We start from the raw sequence: 19,660 nt of genomic DNA, 5'->3' as shown, positions 1-19,660 counted from the left end.
AGTTTAAGTGTTCTAGCTTTGATATGAGAAACACTGTTTCCTTCCAACAGCCACAAGCTTCCAGAAAGCCGAGCCTGTAATTCCAGCCCGTGTCCCTCCTCTCACAGGAGGCTTTCCTATGGTGTTGGGCAAAGGGGACTCTAGGGCAGCCCACACCAGCCATCAGCCCTGGGTGGCTCTGAGGCCACCAGCCGGCCAATGTGGCGGGTCTCTGTGAGCCAGGGGAAGGGGCAGGGCACAGGTGACTACACAGTGTTCCCACTTAACACTCCGACTGAAGAAAACACAGCCGCAAAGTGAGGAGAAAAAAAGGAGAGAAATCCTGAAATGCTGCAAAAGGATTCTGGGCATTAACTTTTGATCCCCACTTAGGCTAGCGTTATCCAAGGTTGAACGCCTTAAGGAAACACACAGACCTGCAAATACTTGGGGAATAATCTGCTTTTAGATATGCTTTCTGCTAAGTAGCATGGTAAGAGTTAAGGGGACAGTGTTTTTTTTTTTTTAAGATTTTATTTATTTATTCATGATAGACACAGAGAGAGAGAGAGAGAGAGAGAGAGAGAGAGAGAGAGAGAGAGAGAGAGAGACGGAGAGAGACACAGGCAGAGGGAGAAGCAGGCTCCATGCAGGAGCCTGACGCGGGACTCGATCCCGGAACTCTAGGATCACGCCCTGGGCCAAAGGCAGGCGCTAAACCGCTGAGCCACCCAGGGATCCCCAGGACAGTGGTTTTTTAATGAAATGTTCAATTTTTGGATTCAAACTTTCCCACAAAGCTCTTTATGTCCATTTACTTAGTACTAAATGGTGCACGATAAACAAATCTCAGAATGCTCACGAAATGCTTAATTCCACTTTTGGCACTTCATGCCAGGCTGCAACAAGCAGGCCTGCAAATTGCTTCAGAAGGGATATGCAGAGTATTGCCTAGGACACCCTGAAAAGCAAGGCACTGATCTCTATGTGGCTGCAAGTACCTGCCCTGACTGCATCTGAGGACCGCATCTGGGTAGAAACCAAGATTGGGTATGAGTGACAATGTGGCCAAGTAGCTCACTGCTGTGCATCCCAGCTATACTCACACTGCCCTGATTAGCTGGGTGAGCAAACAGCCTTACTTGCAGACCCAACATGGTAACCCACACTGCTGACACTCCAAGTAAGGTGTCTAGACCTCTATACTTCTGTGAGGGTGAAACCCAAGTGTATAGTATCCGGAGGATTCTAAAATCTTGGCCAGAGAGCTAGATATGGAGTGGGAGAGGTCAGGGGGGCCTAGGTGCAGGGGAGAGGTGTGCATCCTGAGCTCTCCCTCCATGGACCAACTCTCCCTCACTTCATCTGCACTGAGGACTTACCAGCTGTTTCTGCAAAGCCCTGAATCAAGCTCTGCTTGTTCAGTTGTACATTGCAGATCTCTGGTGGGATAAGGCACTTCAGGGAGGGCTGAGAGCAAAGGCCTCTCCTGTATCCCCCCAGAGCCACACGGCACTGAAACCAGGGCGGGCCCTCAGTGAAACTTATGGATGAGGTGACTCACTCTTGGATAGTTGGCGACCTGTGGTACCTGGGTGGAGTGCAGGGTGCCACACTATGTAGTAGACCACTAGGGCCCAGAGCAGCTCCTTTCATCGATCTGGGTGGAAGCCTGGTTACTGACAGGTTTTTAAAGCTCCCCAGGTAATTCTAATGAAGAAGTAGCCTCAGAGCTAGTGGTAGATGGGCAGAGCACCCGTCTTAGAACTCGCAGGCTTGGCCCACATCTAGCCTGAGTGCCCCTGGGCCACATGATCCTACCTCATTTTGTTACAGCTTCCTTCTCTCCGTGGGGCTGATGTCCCTGTATTTTATGGGTATTCAGAAAGACAAAGCCAGAACAAATTTAAAGCACAGGGCCTCACACACAGTGAGCACTTATCTAGGGATCCTCTTTTTGCCTTTTTGCCGTTCCTCTGGCAGGACATGTCCTCGGAACTAGACTTTGGGCTAAAAGCAGAGCCATGACCAGGGTGAGGAAAGCATGGCCCCCAGGGCATATAAATTAAGGGAGCACTGGCTTTAAGAATCAGGCAAATGCAGGGTAGGTACTGCACAACCCTGAAGCTGAATGCCCTCTGGTGGACAGGTATCTTGGACTTGCTTATTAGATATACAGGACTTAGTTTTCCTAATAAATTACTCTGGCTAGAAGGAAACAGTGAACTGGATTTATAACTGATCCAGACAATTTGGTCACTTGCAAAACATTTCTGGGGTATTTACTATGGAATCTTGGCAAAGCCCACAGAACTCCAGAGCTATCAGGGAACCTAAACAAAAATCTAGCCCAACTGTCTCACTTTACAGATGGGAATGGAGGTCCATATGATGACCTGCTGAGGTCACATGGCGAGCTGTCGGCAGGGCCAGCGTCCCGAGCCCCAGTGCTCCCCCTGTAGCACTTAGACTGGATCCCATAGGCTTAGCTTTCTCTTTATTGGGGGAAAAAAAACATTTGAGTCTGCACATTCAAAGAAACCTGCAGAGAGAGCTTATGCAGTGTCTCCTCCTTGACTCATTCACATGCCCTCACCTGTGCCAAACCTCCAATCTCTTTGACGCAGACATACAGCCGGAACAGGTCCAAGGGCTTCTTGCCCACTGCAGGCAGACTTGAGACAGGGGAGCCTCGCTCTTCCATGAAGGTAAGGTATCTGTCGACCCATAGCTTCCGCTCTGGCTCATTCCCCAACTCATACACCTTTGTGATCTTTTCCCCAGTAGTGGTGGATGAGCTGGACTTCTAGTGCCCAGAGGAGCATTTGGGGGTGGGGTATGGGTGGGCACAGGGTAAAGGGAAGAAGGTGAGAAGAAAGTAATGAGCTACCAAATACAGGAAGAGAACAAATTTAAAAACTACTGCTATCACACAACAATTAGGAATGAAGGCTACTAGTTCAGGCACAAACTATACATTTTCTTAATTAAGACTTTACTTTGACTTTAAAGAAAGGGCCCAAACTCCCCCTTTTATATACTTCAAGAACAAAAACAAAAAAAACAAAAACCTTTTTTACTTGATTGATTATAAGCGCTGAATCCCAGAAGGCATGATTCCAATAACACTGCACGTCATTTTTAAAAATAAAAGGGTGTTAGCTCATAGAAGAATCACAGTGAATTTAAAATTTTACATGTATGTAATATTATAGAGCTCTCAAAACTATATGGATCCTTACTTGTTGTCAAAATAAGAATGGCCAGTGTGGGTCTTCGTTAAAATGTTAAATCATACAGAGGAAAGCAGATAACGGGACTTGCTGAAAAACATAAGGTAGGTTACAAATGCCAGGAACCAGTGGTGTGGGCTCTTTGCTCATTTGCAAGCTTTATAGACTAGTGGCCAGCTATGCTTTTGGTATTTACTCATGATGACTAGCTCTCCCTACTTAAGATTTCTTGAACTTCTCTGCCAAGGCAAGGGGCTATTAGAGAGTTATTTTAAAAGATTTCTTAGGCAACCATGCTTTAATCACAAACACATGTGCTATTGCATATTCCCTGAACATCTACGGATAAAAATATACATTTACTTTTACACACACAGGTTTATGGGCTCATGTGGTTTATACTAATGCTCTAATTCTTGTCTTTTTCTAATTATCTCTGACCCTAAAATGTCAAAAGTTGCTGTTTCTGCATAACTGAAGCCCACCTTCTGGATGGATTATGTGATCTGGGAAGGTAACACTTCTAATCCTACACAGCCCAAATGTGTCTTTTTCCTTATGTCTCTGTATTTGTAACAATAATTTGGGTACTTGTAATATTTACAACTCCAGGGTTATTGTGAAAAATCACTTCTAGATTCTCAATAAAGATTTCCTTGGAACAAGAACTGACTTCATTTCCTCATATGTCTTTATCAGTTATCATTTGGAATGGATACCCGTTATTTTAGACGGAGTTTTCCTTAACTCTTTTTCTATTATGTTTAGCTTAACAATTTTAAACGCATAGCTGAAGTTTGGCAGGTTAAATAACATGACTGCACTGAAGTTTGAGGTTACCTTATTTGGCAAATGATCCCCAATAAAAGTAGCACCTCAGAAAGGATGCCTGAGAAGGAAACTAACAAAGTTGGTGAGTGGCAGCTTCTCCCCTAATTAACATGTTCTTCTCCCGAGCTATTGCTGCTGGAATTTTATGACTCAGACTTAGAATTATCGAGGCATAAAATCTTTACATCAAATACAAAAAAAAATGAGTGACACAAGTTGATGTAAATAAAAAATTTAGGGTGGCAAGATTTTAAAAAAAGTGTGATCTTTTAGAATTTACACTGATGCCAAGGCTAAACAGTAAGGCATTTAAAAATGACTTTAGATTAGAGCTTAAAAATATATATACATATTCATACATATAACTATATATCCATATATATTCTCAGAGTATGGAACATACTATATTTTCAAATGTAAGTTTTTAAATTTTCCTTTCCATATTCTTATACCCAAGGAATATTCTACTAGGAAAAGAAACCACATTTTATACCACATTCCAGAAGCTTTGTCATCACTAATGGGGTAGTTATTATGAAGAGGTTTCTAAATTCTAGTTCAAAATTTTTTTTCCTTTTGGGGAATAATAGAAAAATGGGTCCAATGTTTTTTTAAAAAATGAAAATTTAAAATAAGAACAGGAAAAAAAAGCATTATCACCTGAAATCAATAATAATAATAAAAAACCCCCACCAACCTCTCCCTTGCATTTTATTTCTGAAAAATTGAGAGGTGAAAGTTTGACATTCAATTCAGGGTAAGAGAAATAAAAGCATTCATTTCAATTTAAAATTACTTTGAGTAACTCCACCAACATTCTGAATGTAAAATCCACCTGCCATTTCTGGCCTGGTCCTCTCCAAAGCTGGGGAAGGCTTCTGAAAGGACAGTTAGTCAGGACCTGAGCAGTGAGGCCATGCAGATGCCTGTTCCCGTTTATGAAATGAATGCATCCCAGAACCTGAGATAGGCCTAAAATAACAATATGCCTGGTTTGGCTATGTATATTTCTACTTTTCTTTCTTTTCTTTGTTAAACAAACTTGAGTTTAATTTCTGCATATCTCAATGTGTTCTCGTAAAGTTAGAAAAAGTTAATGAAGTGGATGGTTTTTAATCGAATCGTCTTGTTTTTCATAGCATAGTTATCAGATCTTCAGAAAAGACTTAAGGATTTTTATGGCACCATAAAGTAGGAAAATGCATCTGTATGAAGAGACAGTGGTCAGGCCTCAGGTGATGTGTTAGGTCCCAGAAGAGGCTTCCCAGGCACCGAGGCCCCTTCATCTAAATCATTGTCACCCACTTTGTTTCTCCTTGGTGGCTCTTAGTTGCATAGCTTATGAAAAGTGTATGTTTTGCATGGAATTACCTGTCTGCCCCTCGTCTTCCTGACTACGCTCCGAGTTCCACAAAGCAGGGGGTGTGCAGATTTTGAATTGCCAACAGTGACTGCACACCGGAGGTAGTTGGCATATAATCTGTTCTGTGAACGAGCACTCAAAGGGTCAGAAAGGGTTTGAGAAGTCTGGCACCCTCCAAGTAAGAATTAAGAGCAGAATCAAATATTTCTGTAAACAGGATTTCAGTGATCAAGGTGCTAAGTGAACATGGACACAGGCTGGACATTGAGAAAGGATGAGGGAGCCTAGGACTGACTGGTGTTTTCTACCTCCACTCTCAGCCTCCAGGTCTGTTTACTAGCCAATCACCAATATTGAGAGAAACAAAAGCATAAGATATTGATTGGACTACTTTTTTTGGTTCATAGACACTGGCTTTCACGTAGCCTTTGGACAGGAGTCATTATATGTTCTACCCACTAACATGGGGCAAGTCAACTAGCTCTGTGGGAAGATGGGATGACTCTTCGAGGTCACTGGGGCTACCTTGTAACTGTAAAAACCATATCCTAGTGTCAGAAACCATCATGGGCCTGAGGAAAGGGAAGGGAGATTGCTCAAAGACTGTAGCAGGACATGCTGGCGTCACAAATGTTTCCCTTGCGTACAGTTTAATGAAGTCTATAAGTACAGTTTTCCTCAAATCTTTCAGGCACATTTACATTTCAGCAGTCTTTACCATATGCCTGGTAATATGCGTATGTGCAAGTGTTTATTTTTTATTTTAGACTGTTCCGTAACAAAACAACGTTGGTCCACAGCGCACTGTCAAAGCATAGAACATCTTTATTGTGGGGTCCATTTCAAGCTCACTATTAGATGGGTTTCATAGGACATGCTGGTAAGAGCAATGTGAAGTAGAAATTGAGGTTGTGTCTCAGAAGGAACAGTTAAATATTCCTAAATTGTGTATGTCAGCAGTGATCTGACAGCAGAGATGCTCTCAGGTCCTTCCTTCCAATCGCTTTTGGTTCCCTTCCTAAATTAGTATCTCATTCAAGACAGGGGCCATTTTCTGAATACAGAGCTGCCATCTCTCTTCCCTTCCCTCCAACCACAGCTCCTCTTGTCCTTCTCTGCCACTGGAGCCAGAGGTCTGCTTGTAAATTTTTTTCTTTAAGACTTTATTTTTTTATTTTAGAGAAAGAGTGTGCAAGCATGAGTGGGGGGAGATAGTGAAAGGGGGAAGAGAGAAGGACAAGTGGACTTGAGCTGAACATGAAGCCCAGACACGGGGCTCAAGTCTAAGACCCTGAGATCATGACCTGAGCCGAAACCAAGAGTTGGATGCTCAACCAACTGAGCTTAAATTCTTAAGCATAAGATGGTTATGATATGGGAAGAGATAATGTATATGGAAATATTCAGAAAAAAAGGAAAAGGAGTATGCAGTTTTAACCATAATTGTTTTATAATAAGCAAAGGAATTCAACAATTCATTTTACTTTTTTCTTATACTTAAGTGGAAAGTGGGATTTTTATAAAAGTTTCTTCCCTACGGGACTCGTTGTACACAGATAACTTGACTAGTAAGTTATAAGATCATAAATATCTCAATCTTTATAAATCCAGAGATGGCAAAGTAGAATTTTTATTTTTAATTATTTAATTATTATTTATTTAATTATTATTTAATTATTTAATTAGTTAATTTATTATTTTTGTAAGGTGGAGTTTTTAAATACAGAGATCATCTATTAGTCATCTTTGTTTTTCATAAATTATTATTAATTATTACCTTAAGGTATTAAAAATTATTATTTCCAATCTCTGAAATTCTTCCCTCTGAGCCAACATACCAGTGTTTTTGAAAAGTTCTAATTTGAGTTCCACCTGTTAACTTGAGAGTATGCCGATTCAAAAATGCTTTTCTTATGATTAAGACAACAGCAGGGTAGATTACGGGGGAAAACCCCTGTAATGTTGGCTGCCTTCTGAGACTCAAAGCCAATAACACAAAGACATCAAAATGCAGGCGTTGCATTCCCCCTTCCTGTTAGTTCTGCTTAGCCCGCCCTAGAGCATTTTTCATTTCATCTCGGTTGTTGCAAAAGCGAAACATGTCTACAGAGAAGGTAACAGTGAATATTGCCCTTTCTTCCTCTGAAAAGGAAAATGCTGGTTATACTAGAGCTCCACATGAATTTTACAAACATTTACTGGAACCACCAACCCTTCAAACCTTCAGCTCTATCTGTTTAAAGCAGTGAATGGATAATTAATAGCAGCCTCCTTTTGGGGTTTTGACTAGATTGCCAGATTCTGCACATAGAGTCTTCTTCCCTCGAACCTGCTTTTCCTGAACTGTACTCTTCAATACGTCGTCTTACAAAAATTAGCGTGTTAATTAAACCTTCTTGGCAAGTAATTGCATGTTAAGGTTTTTTTTTTTTAAACAGATCTTTTGATTCCCTATATGAATGTAAAATAAAGGTTACTACAGCACCATTCTTATTCTTCTTCTTTTTTTTTTTAATGGCACAGAATTAATCTCTTCAGTAGGAAAATAAAGACCAAGCTCTATGGACAGAACACTGAAGCTAAAAAAAAGTTCCCTCATAGGTACACTACCATTTTTTGTTTTTTAACATATCATATGGAAATCAACACTTAATTTCAAGATGATCAGCAATCTTGTGCAAGATGTAATTTTTCTATCTCAACTGATTCTAATGTAGGTACATATTATTAATCCCAAAGTAGCATTCCAAATATTCACATGCAGTAACATTTGTACAACTTTTCTGTTAATTTCTGACAGGTGGATTGAAACAAAGCAGGGCTGGTATTATGTTAACCTGTGCCCAGATTGCAATATCTCTATTTTCAGGTAGGCAGTTTTAAAATAAGATGTTTCAGATACAACAGCCCATGAAAGATTCAGGCCAAAGGCCAAATTTGTCATTTATTCCATGGCTGCTATTAGTTCCCATGTAAATGGAGAAGTAACTTGTTTTAAAGATCTTCTGTAAGTGCACAATGGATCAGACATTTGAACAAAGTCACTGCATGAAGGAATTTGGACCCAGTGACATAACCACATGCTTCAGATAGAGCTGCTGCTTTAGACTAGCAGTTTCATTACCAGAAATTAACGTCTATGATTTACACAAACTTTACTCATTTCGTTACTAATTATCAAGAAAACCCTTTCATGGATAAATTATGAAGAAAAAGTCTTATAAAACAAATAAATAAGCAAGCATTCAAGTAGAATTAATTAATTATAAAAAAACCCCAAAAAACAAAACAAAAACAAAAAAAACACACAAAAAACCAGAGCCACTTACAGGGCTTGATGGAGTCTTTGGCCAGCCTGGGCTGCTAATGCTATCACTTTCATCTCCATGAAATGAGGAGATGCTAGCAGAGCTGGGGGACATTGGGGAAGGGACTGGCAGGTTGCCGGGGGTTGGGGGCTGAGAAATACCCTGAGAGCTGTAGCTATCCTGTGGTAGAGGAATAAAAAAAAAAAAAAATGACAAAGGTAGGGCAAACTTTATTTAAATTAACAAAAAGCACATCCAGTTTAACAGACTAATTTTTATATATAATGGATATATATATAAAGACATGTACAAACACACACACAGAAACACACACATAGAAAGGTATTAAAACAACATTCTTAATTAGTATAACTTGGTAAGTTTGCCGGATGCTGGATAAGGCCACTAAGCCACCATGCTTACTTCAAGCTTACATGGAATGCTAAGCATGGGTTACCCCGTATGAAAGAAAGAAAGGAAAAAAAAAAGCTGTTCACCTTATTTATCAAATAAGGCAGGAAAGCAAAATATTAAGTATGTTGTTGTTGCTGAGGCGGCCAAAACAGGAAGCTATAAACTGAAGGCAGAGAAAATGGCTGCAAGGATCAAAACCAGGCAAGACCCCCTACTTCTCCCCACCCCCAGAGCAACTCTCTCCGGTGGGGCTCGTCCCTCCACCCCTCTCCCACGACCAGGAGTTAAATGCCGTAAGAACTAGTAACTTTCAGATCCACACCATGGAGGGGTGGGGAAAGAAGGGAGAGCTACAAACTCGGCGGACGAGATGGAGGCATGCAGAGGAGAAGAAACCAAGTGGAAACAAAAGTGGAGGCCGACACCAGTGACTACAGAACACCATGGCAGCTTCAGCGAGGCAGACCCCACACCACGTGCAGAGGAGAAAGGAAGTACCTTCGACTTGCTCTCAGGCTGCGGAGCGCCTTCTTCTTTACCGTCGGCTTTGAGAGGCATGGGCAATTTGGATTCCCCGGGAGACATCATATCTGCAAGACCCATAGATGCTAATCGAAAACAGGAGAAAGAGTTTAGGATTATACATGTGATGCATCGGGCTGTGCTCCTGCTAACACAAGTTACTGAGTGGTGCATGGGACACTTGCATTTCCCTTGAAGGAAGAGAAGAAAAAGAAGAGAGTTGTACTCTGAGCACGCAGTCTTCTGAGATCTACACAGCACGTCATTCTGCCAGTCCTTGTGTAACTTCAAACCAAACCAAAACCAAACCTAAAAACAAACACCCCCCCCCCCAATCATTTACTCAACACTGGGGCCACTGAAAGTCAACTCTTATCAATATTGTGTTTTTCAAGATCACTACAGCTTAAGTAGAGTAGGTGACTAGCAGGAATCAGTCCATCGTTTAAAATGCTCCTCAGGTGTGAAAGGAAATACTGGGTGTGTGTTTGTACTACCTGGTGTCTGGTAGATTTCGTGCTTTCCTAATTTCCTAGATTTTCAGGATCTACTGTTTGCAAAACCATGTGACATTTTATATTGTTTTCACCCGAAAGTCTTATCTATGGCTTGTGGCCTAGTCTGCAGCAATGGATAACAGTCGGAACCAATGACTTCCAAAACAATCCTCAAAAGTCACTATTGAAGGAAAGGACTTCTAATTATTTTGCACTGTGGCTGGATTCCTTTTAGGGTGGTGCTGGGTGTACATCTATCAATCCTCAGCAGCAGCTCCAATGTCCAGGTCGGACACCCACACCAGCTCCAGAGTCAACGCTCCAATTCCTGGCAAAACTCATTTTCCATCTCAAGGCTCAGAAAACTCAGTCAAGCTCATCTAGGATTTAGAATGCAAGGTTCAGAGAACGATTGATTTATACGCGTTATTTACGAGTATGGATGGACATTTTTGAGTTAAAAATAAGGGTTTGGATTTCTCTTTAAAGAAGAACAAGGCTACAGTAGGGAATCGGCGTAGACATCCAGGGAATAGCAGCTGAATGTCTACAGAACCCCACTGTGAAAACCATCTGCGCAGCACTGGGCTGGGAGCGCGACACCAAACAGATGTGTGAGGAGAGATGGAAGCAGACAAGGGAGAGCAGAGAGAATTAAGAGCCTTGTAAATGAGTGAAAGCCAGAAAACATTCCTATTTCAAAATAAAATAAACCTGAGGTTTTATGAACAGGATCCATTCTACATTCTGCAAACAAAAGTGTTGGCTGAACCGAGACGGTGCACATGTTGCATAATGTGCCAAAAAAAAAAAAAAGAGGCAGCTTTAAAAAAGGCTCCACAGATTGCCCACTACAAAATGATTATTGCACATATTCATGTATTACTATGTTTTAGAAAATAATTAGTTTTAATTACAGCAGTGAGAGAGTGAGCAGGGCTCTGGCGAATTAGCTGGCAAGCTTTGTGGTGCTAATTTGCTAATATCGTTAGCATCACTGCAGGTTGAGACCAGAGGTCCTGCCAAAAAAGCCGACCCTGCCACGTGCCCAGGAGTCCGGCAGCGCGCTCACTGATGCCCTGGGAAGCGCCCGGCTCTTCCGCGGGCACACTGGCGTGGGTTTCAGAGCCCATTTGCAGCCAGTAAGCCCTTGAAGTCATCACCACGCACACAAATCATAATTGGGATGTTTTTCTTTCCTTTTTTTTTTTTTTTTTCCAAATTACTTTCAATACTTAGACTTTAAGAACTGGAACAAAAAGCTTTTTCAAGTGATGCAGCTGCAGAGAAAAATCTATTGGGATCAGCTAAAAATGCTGTTATTTTTGTGAATGTGTGAAACCTCAGAAAAGCAGCTGAGAGAGATTGCACCAGGACCGCCCCGCTCAGAGCAGTGGGTCGCTTTCGTGCAGTCTTCTCTCTGGGGTCTAGCGCTGTAGGAATTAGTAAATCCATGCATTAAGAAACACCCTTTTTAGAGGAACAGAAGGAAAAAAGAGCGGGACGAGTATGGAAAGAGGAGCTACTTTATCAAAGTCCACATGTCCTTGCTGGTTATTCACAGAGTTGGTTCAAAGGAATGACAGCCACACAAACCGAGGAAGTGGCAAAGTCACGGACTCTCGGCTTCTGGGAAAGCCTGCTTCTTCAAAGGTTACAATGAATAGTTCTGTCAGTATTTGTGATAAGTCATGTCTAAATATTACTGTTGAAAGATAGAAAATAGTAATATTTGTTGTTTGTGCATTAAATGTGCTAACATACACAAAAAAACAATTTTTAAGCATAAAGAAGTAGGCCAAGATGTATTATTCTAATTAAGGACAATTAATTTATACTGATTTAAAAATCAGACTCAGGTGAATGTAAGCATATATGTTGGTTTGAAATTCCCCAAACTTTTTCATTCTTTATTATATATTTTTAAATGGGCACTTAGGGTCTGCAAATATAAAAACTGTCAAAAGTAGCACTGCTTTATTATTTTGAGAGATAAATCAGGATAGGATTGAGAGTAACAGTTTTATTTAGTCCTCCTGCCTTACACTGCAAATTTTATTTTACTAAATGGATCATAAGGTCTTTCCTTACTGTGGCTTTTGCTGGTCCTTTTGTTGAAATGCTTATTTTTGACTTCTTACCAGAATTCTCAATGAGTCACCGCAAAGAGCTATATGCCTCCCAGGGCCAATGACACTCCAGGGGCACTATTTTTTTTTCTCCTTTCCCAGAAGAGAAAGACCACCACTATTGTAAGGATGTGTTAAATCAAGGCCCTGTTCTTTCTCCTATTGACATCAGTAATCCAGTATGTAAAGTTCAGACATAAAAAGGGGCAGTAAAGAACCCGTGCCTGCAGAAAGTGCTGTGTGAGTACTGTAAATACATTTCAAGCGCTAGCCTCTGGCTTTGCAACTGAAATTTAAGAGCTGGAATGATTTCCTAAAGTAAGTGTGGGTCAAGGTCCTAAGGCAGCTATTCCACCCTGGATTTAATATATTCAAAAGGAACATAAAGAACATATGGTGTGAGTAAAACTGAACTCAAACATTCACTCTTACTCAGCTTTCTTTACTTAGTCTCCCTTACAAGGCGACAAAATCATTCCCAGAAGATGGAGAAATGGGACCAGAAACACACACTCGGTTTGTTCTTTTCATGGTAAACAATACAGCATACTCCACAAAATCTTTTATACCTTGTTTCTGAAAACACAGAAGGGCCTATCTATGTGTATACATCTGTAGATATTCATGATCGTTTTTATACATGCAAATATATAAAGAGCACCGTTAACATAACACATTCAAAGGGTACGAGGGAAGCTCTGGAGAAACACTTCTCTTGGGCTGGACCAGCCAGGCCCTGAAAGCATCCTCTGACACTTCTGTGTGCCGACACACCTCCACAAGGGCACTGCCAGTGAGATGCACCACACTGTAATTTCCATCTGTGCCCTCTCTGTTACAGCATCCCAAGGAAACATGCAACCTGAACAAAACCAGTACTCTTGCTATGCATTGCTGCTTTGAGGAAACCAGCTCCCGTCTCCAGCCAGCTAGACTGATGCTCTCAAGAAAGCCCCAGCTCCAGACGAAGCCCAGAGCTACCAATATACTTGGCATAGTCCCAGCATCCATTTTTCCCACTTGAAGAGATACGGTTTTCATAATTTATTGCACCTTCTCTATCTTTGGGGGTGGGGAGGACAGCAGTTCACTTCAATTCATGAACTTCAAGCAAGCAAGCAAACAGAAAGCCCAACAATCTTTATAAACTACTTAGACAACCAGCCACCAGCAATGTTGCTAAAGATCTAAAACTTCCTTAGTGAAAGGTCCTAAAGTCTCAATAAAGCATCTATCCACTTGGAGGATCTATATTCTAGGCATAGTTTTGTAAATCTTTTTAAAATTTTTATTTTTTTTAAGATTTTATTTATTTATTCATGAGAGACACAGAGAGAGAGAAGAGGCAGAGACATAGGCAGAGAGAGAAACAGGCTCCATGCAGGGAGCCTGATGTGGGACTCGATCCCGGGACTCCAGGATCACGCCCTGGGCCAAAGGCAGATGCTCAACCACTGAGCCACCTAGGCATCCCTTTTATTTTTATTTTTTGTAATTTTTGTTTTAATTTTGAAAGAGCAAATGCCACATAAAGCTGGCAGCACTTCTGCCAGGAAATACCTCTAAGTGGGAGGTTCTTTTCGCATAGACACATATGAAACCTATCTGAGGAACCTGTGAGGAACAGAGATTCCTGGACTCCTCACAAATTCTGACTGGGCCCCAGAGATCTGTAGTTTTAACAAGCATTCCAGGTGACACAAGTTTCTCGATTTTTGAAAACATTGAAAGAAACTGTCGATAGTGTGGAAGTGAGCTCGCTTTTTTTCTCTGTTAAGGGCTAATGGAGCTAGTCTGCCTCATACTGGTAGGACATCCATAGGATGATGCTTTTGGGATGGGGCAGGGCTAGGTTGGCAGAAAGATCTGGAATCTGACCGGGCTCTTGTAGAAGAGGAAGGCCTGACTACATGGCTGCTCATTTGCTATCTGCAGATTATATTGATGGAACCGCACTGCATTTTGCAGAGTGCCTTCCAGCGAGGCGAACTTAGAACCACAGATGGTAGATATGCTTTCTGGAATTTAGAGGTCTTCCTTAAGGTGGTGGTTTATACAAAGACAAGTACACGACTAATGAATATTATGAAAGGAAACACGAAGTATAAAGTAACTAATAACACAAGTATTATAAAAGGGTCTATTTGACAAGGCTATATGTGATATAATTTTGCCCATAGCATTACATAATTCTAATCTTTTAATGCAAATAATTTTTTTTAAAGAAAGCTCCTTTAGAGGGGAAAAAATCCCCCCACTGCTTAGCACCCCACTTCCCCTGCATCTTAAAATGAAGAAATAGTTGTCACATTCATACTCACACTGACTCCATTTGAATAATTACTTGCTCACTGAAGCCTGTAACCATTTGTCACTACACGAGAAGACGTTTTTTGGCCCTGGTACCCCGTCTACAGCACAACTGTCTGAACTCCACAAGGAGGATGCTGGAATGCCAGTTGCATAAGCTGCTAACTGAGGTTCAGCAAATCTCACTGCCAGCCCCGGACATCATGGGTGTTATCTTCCCTTTCTCCAAAAGTGTCCTTTGACAGAGAAAATGCTTGGCTGTTATCACTCGTAATTAATCTCCATATGCTCAAACCACTAGACTTAAGTGATGATGATCAAAGCCATTTCTGGCTCAAACTCTAGAAAAAGTCAAGAGGACATCCTCAGACCAAAATCATGAGGAGCCACTCAGTAACATTCCGAGTTCCTTTGTTATTCCTGTTTCCCCCAGAGACTGTGACAGAGTGATAGCAGATTGGCGTGTGCCTATCAATAGATACACAATATACGCCAAATCATCAATATTCTTCGGATGTGCTAGCTAGATGACTACTTTCTACCAGGTAGCATTTGACTTACAGAGTTGGAATAAAATCACATAAATGTGTAGAAAAACTTTGATAAATGTCTAAATTAACTCAATATGTGTCTAAATAAGTAGGTCTAAAAATTCAATATTTCAAAATATACAATGCAATAAAAGAATAATACTAGCCCATACAAAAGACTGTGATGATAACCAGCTTTTCAACGAACAGATTTCCTCTGTATGAAATAATGAAAAGCTGAATTATCTGAATAATAATAATAATAATAAAAAGAAACCCTGTGAATCTCCATTAAATTGGCTATTCCTTGGGAACACAAATCTTCTTAGGCAGGGCACAGTGCCACCTATTTGTGGTTGGTTATTTTTGTGGTTCTGGGGTCCAAAGGAAAAATGGAAAAATGAGTATTGCTAATAGTAGGTGAAAATTTATTGTGTAGTTTCAATGCTCTGAAGTAATTTTATTTCAGCAAGCCAGACAAAACACATAATGTCATAACCCAAATACACTATTACCTGGGACAGTGCTGAGAAGGGAAGGGGAAGCTTCTGGCAAATAGACTGTTTAAGAGCATTCCTCTTTCATCTCAAATGTAAAAACACCCACCTCGCTGGGATGAACTACCAGTATCAAGAAGAGCTATTCTATTTATTTAAAAACCTTCAATTTTGTCAATAGCTTCTCTTTCTTCCTCTTCCAGATACTTTTAAAGAGACGTCATCAAGGAATGGCACTATTAAATTAGACCCTGGAAACCAACAACTCAGAAGCTCAGATAGGATGCAAGCCCAGCCTCTGGCTGCCTGTTCGGCCAGACAAAGAAACAACAGCTCCTGGGGTGGCCTTTCAAAGACAGGTCAGAGAGGTGGCGAAAGGCAGAGGAAATGAAAAAAAGTAGTAAGAGAAAGCCAAGCCTCTAGCTCCATGGTGTTTTCCTCACACATCATAAAACATTGCAGGACACACACAACTGGTTTCACAAAGCTCTGCATTAACCAAAGGAGAGCATCCTCCTGAAATTGTGCTTACGACTCGAATAGGTGCTAGAAAGTAACAGGTCAACTGTGATTCCCCAACTTTATCTCAGCTGAAAGAGTAGCACTGCTCACTGCTGGTGGTTCAGAGTCGAAGGAAGCTGAGAACACAGACTATTTGCACAGGTTTGGGCATTTTTGGTATTACCACAAATTGACAGGCCACTCTTACTGCACGGATTGGATGGGATTTGGTAAGAATGTAGTTGATGACTTCACAGTGGGTTTAAAAAATTAGACATAATGGAAAATTTAAAACAGTTTGCTAAAGAAAATTGTAAAGACTTTTTCAATGGAGACAAACTGGTAAATAGCACTTACGAACAACTATTTCCAGGTATAAATGTAGAAGTGAGAAAATACTTCCACCCCTCCCTCAATCACTTCCCCTGAAATATGAACTTGAAGTGTTCGTCTCCACCACGATGGAATGGAGTAGCAATCTTGTCATGAGATCTTCCAATACTTCGAACGATGTCCAAAGAGAAAAAGAACTTAGTGAATATCTAGCAAGCAATCCCCAGAGTCACTTGGAATATGTCCACACATTACAAAAACAGAGTGTATAAAAATAATTTACACAGAACTCAATGTGATCCTTATGTCTAGAAATATAGTTACATGATTGAACAAGTTTCCAGGTGGCAGAAAAGTTGAGTTTTCCCCCTTTTCACCCAATGATCCCATTGCTTGGGGTAGTTCACTGGTGCAGGCCTAAGAGCAGAAGAGGGGAAGGGAGGGCAGCCTTCAGAGCACAGAGCTGCCACGGTTACCTGCTGAGCTGTTCACCATATTGGGCGTCATGCTGTAGGGGGGTGCCTGGGTATTCATCAGCCCAGAGCTGTTGTTCACAGGCTGGCTGTAGGGAGAGCTGGAAGCCATAAGTCCACTCTGATTCATGCCGGGAAAACTGCCTTGCCTGTAGGAAAAGAAAGTACATATGTATATATACTGACCATGCACAATGGGAGCACTTTACCCTGGTAGCCATTTCTCATAATCCACTTATGCAAGGGGCGGGTCTGCTATTTTTCATGTTCGTTTAAAATAACTTATTTCCCAGAAAGAGAGGCTGAATATTGCTAAGTAATTATTTAATACACTGTGTAAAAATTCCAAATAATATAAATTTAACAAGTTATACATTTTGAATCATGTTGAATGGTCTAGGTTATGATTTATATAGGGAATATAAGCCAGAAAGGGGGAACTTGAAATAAAAACAGGAATTACAAAAGCAAGCAAAATTAATTTCTAATGCTTAAAAGATCTCTTTATAGCATTACTTAAATGTCCTCGTATCAAAAAACCAGAAGTTAAGGAATGAAAATCAAATTGGCTGTGTGGGAATGTTATTTAAAATTTTTTTCTTTGACTTAAATTTTTCTGATATAATGAATATGGGAGAAAGCATTTCTAAAACCCTTTAATCCTGTTATTTAACATTCTGAAATTAGGTACTATTAAAAACACACCAATTTTCCCATATTAACATGACACAGTAAATACCACACTTTCACTTCTTTTTGTAGGCTTTCCTGTGACAGGATGGAAAAGAACCTAGATTGGCCGACAGTGTGCCTAAAAGGCTCCGGGGTCACCCCTTCCCGACTGCAATGCAGCCTCATGAACTTAAATTTTTGGTGACTTAGTTTTGCTAGTTTTGTGTGCATGCTCTGTTAAAGACAAACTTCTCACTCCTGCAAGGGGGAAAATTTCTTAATCTGAAGGGGACAATTGTGGCACCAAAGTGTTTCTCTAACCACTGGAGATGAGATCAGGAAAGGGGAGGTTTAAACTGCGTGGTGCTTTAATTCTTGAGAGAGAATTACAAGGTCAAGAGAAAAATGATGGCAACGTGCCAATATCTGGGAAAGTCTCCAGTTCCTACTCAAGCATCTCTTATGTAAATAGTATACTTTGAGAAAACTTTTCAGACTTTTGGCTACGAGTGTTTTCTCTTAGAAGTAAAACTACTAGGATGGGTAGAAATCCACACTGGCTTATCTGTTCCAAATGAATTATGATTACAAATCCCCCCATTTCCATTAAGCTGTCGTTTGATGACTTTTTATGCATTACAGTAAAATATTTTTAAAGCGACTCTTTAAAAGATTAACATAAGTCATTTTAAGAAAAACCCAATATACTATTCTTTTTGTGTAGCAATTTTCAATGGATTCAACTTCCTGGCTGGTAGAAAAAGTTCAAACACAGTCCACTTGAAGATTCAAAGTATCAAAGGTTTGAGTGGGTTTTTTTCTTTCTTTTAAATATTACATCAACCATTCGGGGAAATTCTGTCCAAGCGAACACTCGATGATGGCTTGGAAAGAACATTCTAGCAGGCTCAGGGACTATTGGTGTGAGCATGGCTCTGGAAGAAAGGAATGTTACTTCAGCCTTGAATTCTGAGCTCAATGGTGCCACTTCAAGTGACTACAGACTGCTGAATCAGGATTATAATTCCCAGTGTAGTTCATTAAGAATGTATCTGAGATCATCTGATGGCTTGATTAACCTCTAGGGCATCAAATACTTCTAAACCCATTGCCTGGCTGCTAGACACCTACTCCTTTATGGTTAGGGTCTTAGCATCAGCAGGTAGGCAGCTGGCATTGACTCAAGTATCTGAGGTTCTTTCCTGACGTGTCTCATTCAAACAAAAGACAATTTCACATTCATGTACCTGTTTCAAAAGAGAACAAGTGGCACCTGTTGGGGCTGCTCTCTCAAGTTCTTAGAGGATAAATCATCTGAAGGGCATCCTTAGCTCATCAACAGGTTGGGTTTTCTGAAGACAGCTTTCAAGTCTCAACCGGCAGGGACCCATCCTTCAAGATCCAGATTCAAGGCCCACCCTGTCTGGGAAGGCCATTCTCACCCCCTGCCTGGAAGCTTGCCTGCCCTGGACTCTGCCTATCACAGCCTTCTGCACTTTCATTTGTGTATTGTAACCATTTATGTGCGCATCTTAGCTCTTGTAGGTTTGGATGCCCCCGAAGAGGAGCAACTATGGAGTGCAGTCAGCTACTAAAGGAATACTCGTTAAATGAACTGATAGAGAACATTTTACCATTGTAAACAGGCCTCCAGAAAGACGGCCATCTCTTTAAGCTTCCACCAGATTCAATTTCACATGTGGTGTGACTATTGTGCACATGAAACAAATGGTTCCTTGAGCATGCTTGCTTAGAACACAGGTGGAAAAGAGAAATCGGATAAAACCCACCAGGCAGGGTCTCTGGAACCCTAATTCATGATTTCTCCCCCAAGGCTGCACTGTCATGTACAATCACCATAAGGGGATGAAGGTACACATTGGAGATTAAAAAAAATACCCTTAAAATAATAGAAAAATTAAAGATATAGAGGTGTGTGTGTGTGGGGGGGTGGGGGATGTCAGTTGCTGGCTACAATGGTCTTCAATGAAACCATGCCTAGAGTTTTACAAGTCTGGTCTTGATTCTGTCACTAGTCACACTTTCCACTGTCTGGGATCCGGGAGCA

At 40.9% G+C, this 19,660-nt stretch overlaps 1 protein-coding gene across 1 annotated transcript in view; it reads right to left on the bottom strand.

Moving 5' to 3' along the window:
• Positions 1-19,660, bottom strand: part of ARID1B (AT-rich interaction domain 1B) — a 434,326-nt gene that overhangs the window by 26,934 nt on the left and 387,732 nt on the right. Inside the window, 4 exon segments of the mRNA XM_055311882.1 lie at positions 2,576-2,785; positions 8,736-8,894; positions 9,627-9,736; positions 16,924-17,069. Of these exon segments, the coding sequence (XP_055167857.1) occupies positions 2,576-2,785; positions 8,736-8,894; positions 9,627-9,736; positions 16,924-17,069 (625 nt within the window).

The sequence above is a fragment of the Nyctereutes procyonoides genome, unplaced genomic scaffold (genome assembly GCF_905146905.1).
Source record: "Nyctereutes procyonoides isolate TBG_1078 unplaced genomic scaffold, NYPRO_anot_genome, whole genome shotgun sequence".
NCBI lineage: Eukaryota > Metazoa > Chordata > Mammalia > Carnivora > Canidae > Nyctereutes > Nyctereutes procyonoides.
Note: the sequence above shows the minus strand (reverse complement) of the source record. Positions and strands in the feature narration are given on the sequence as shown.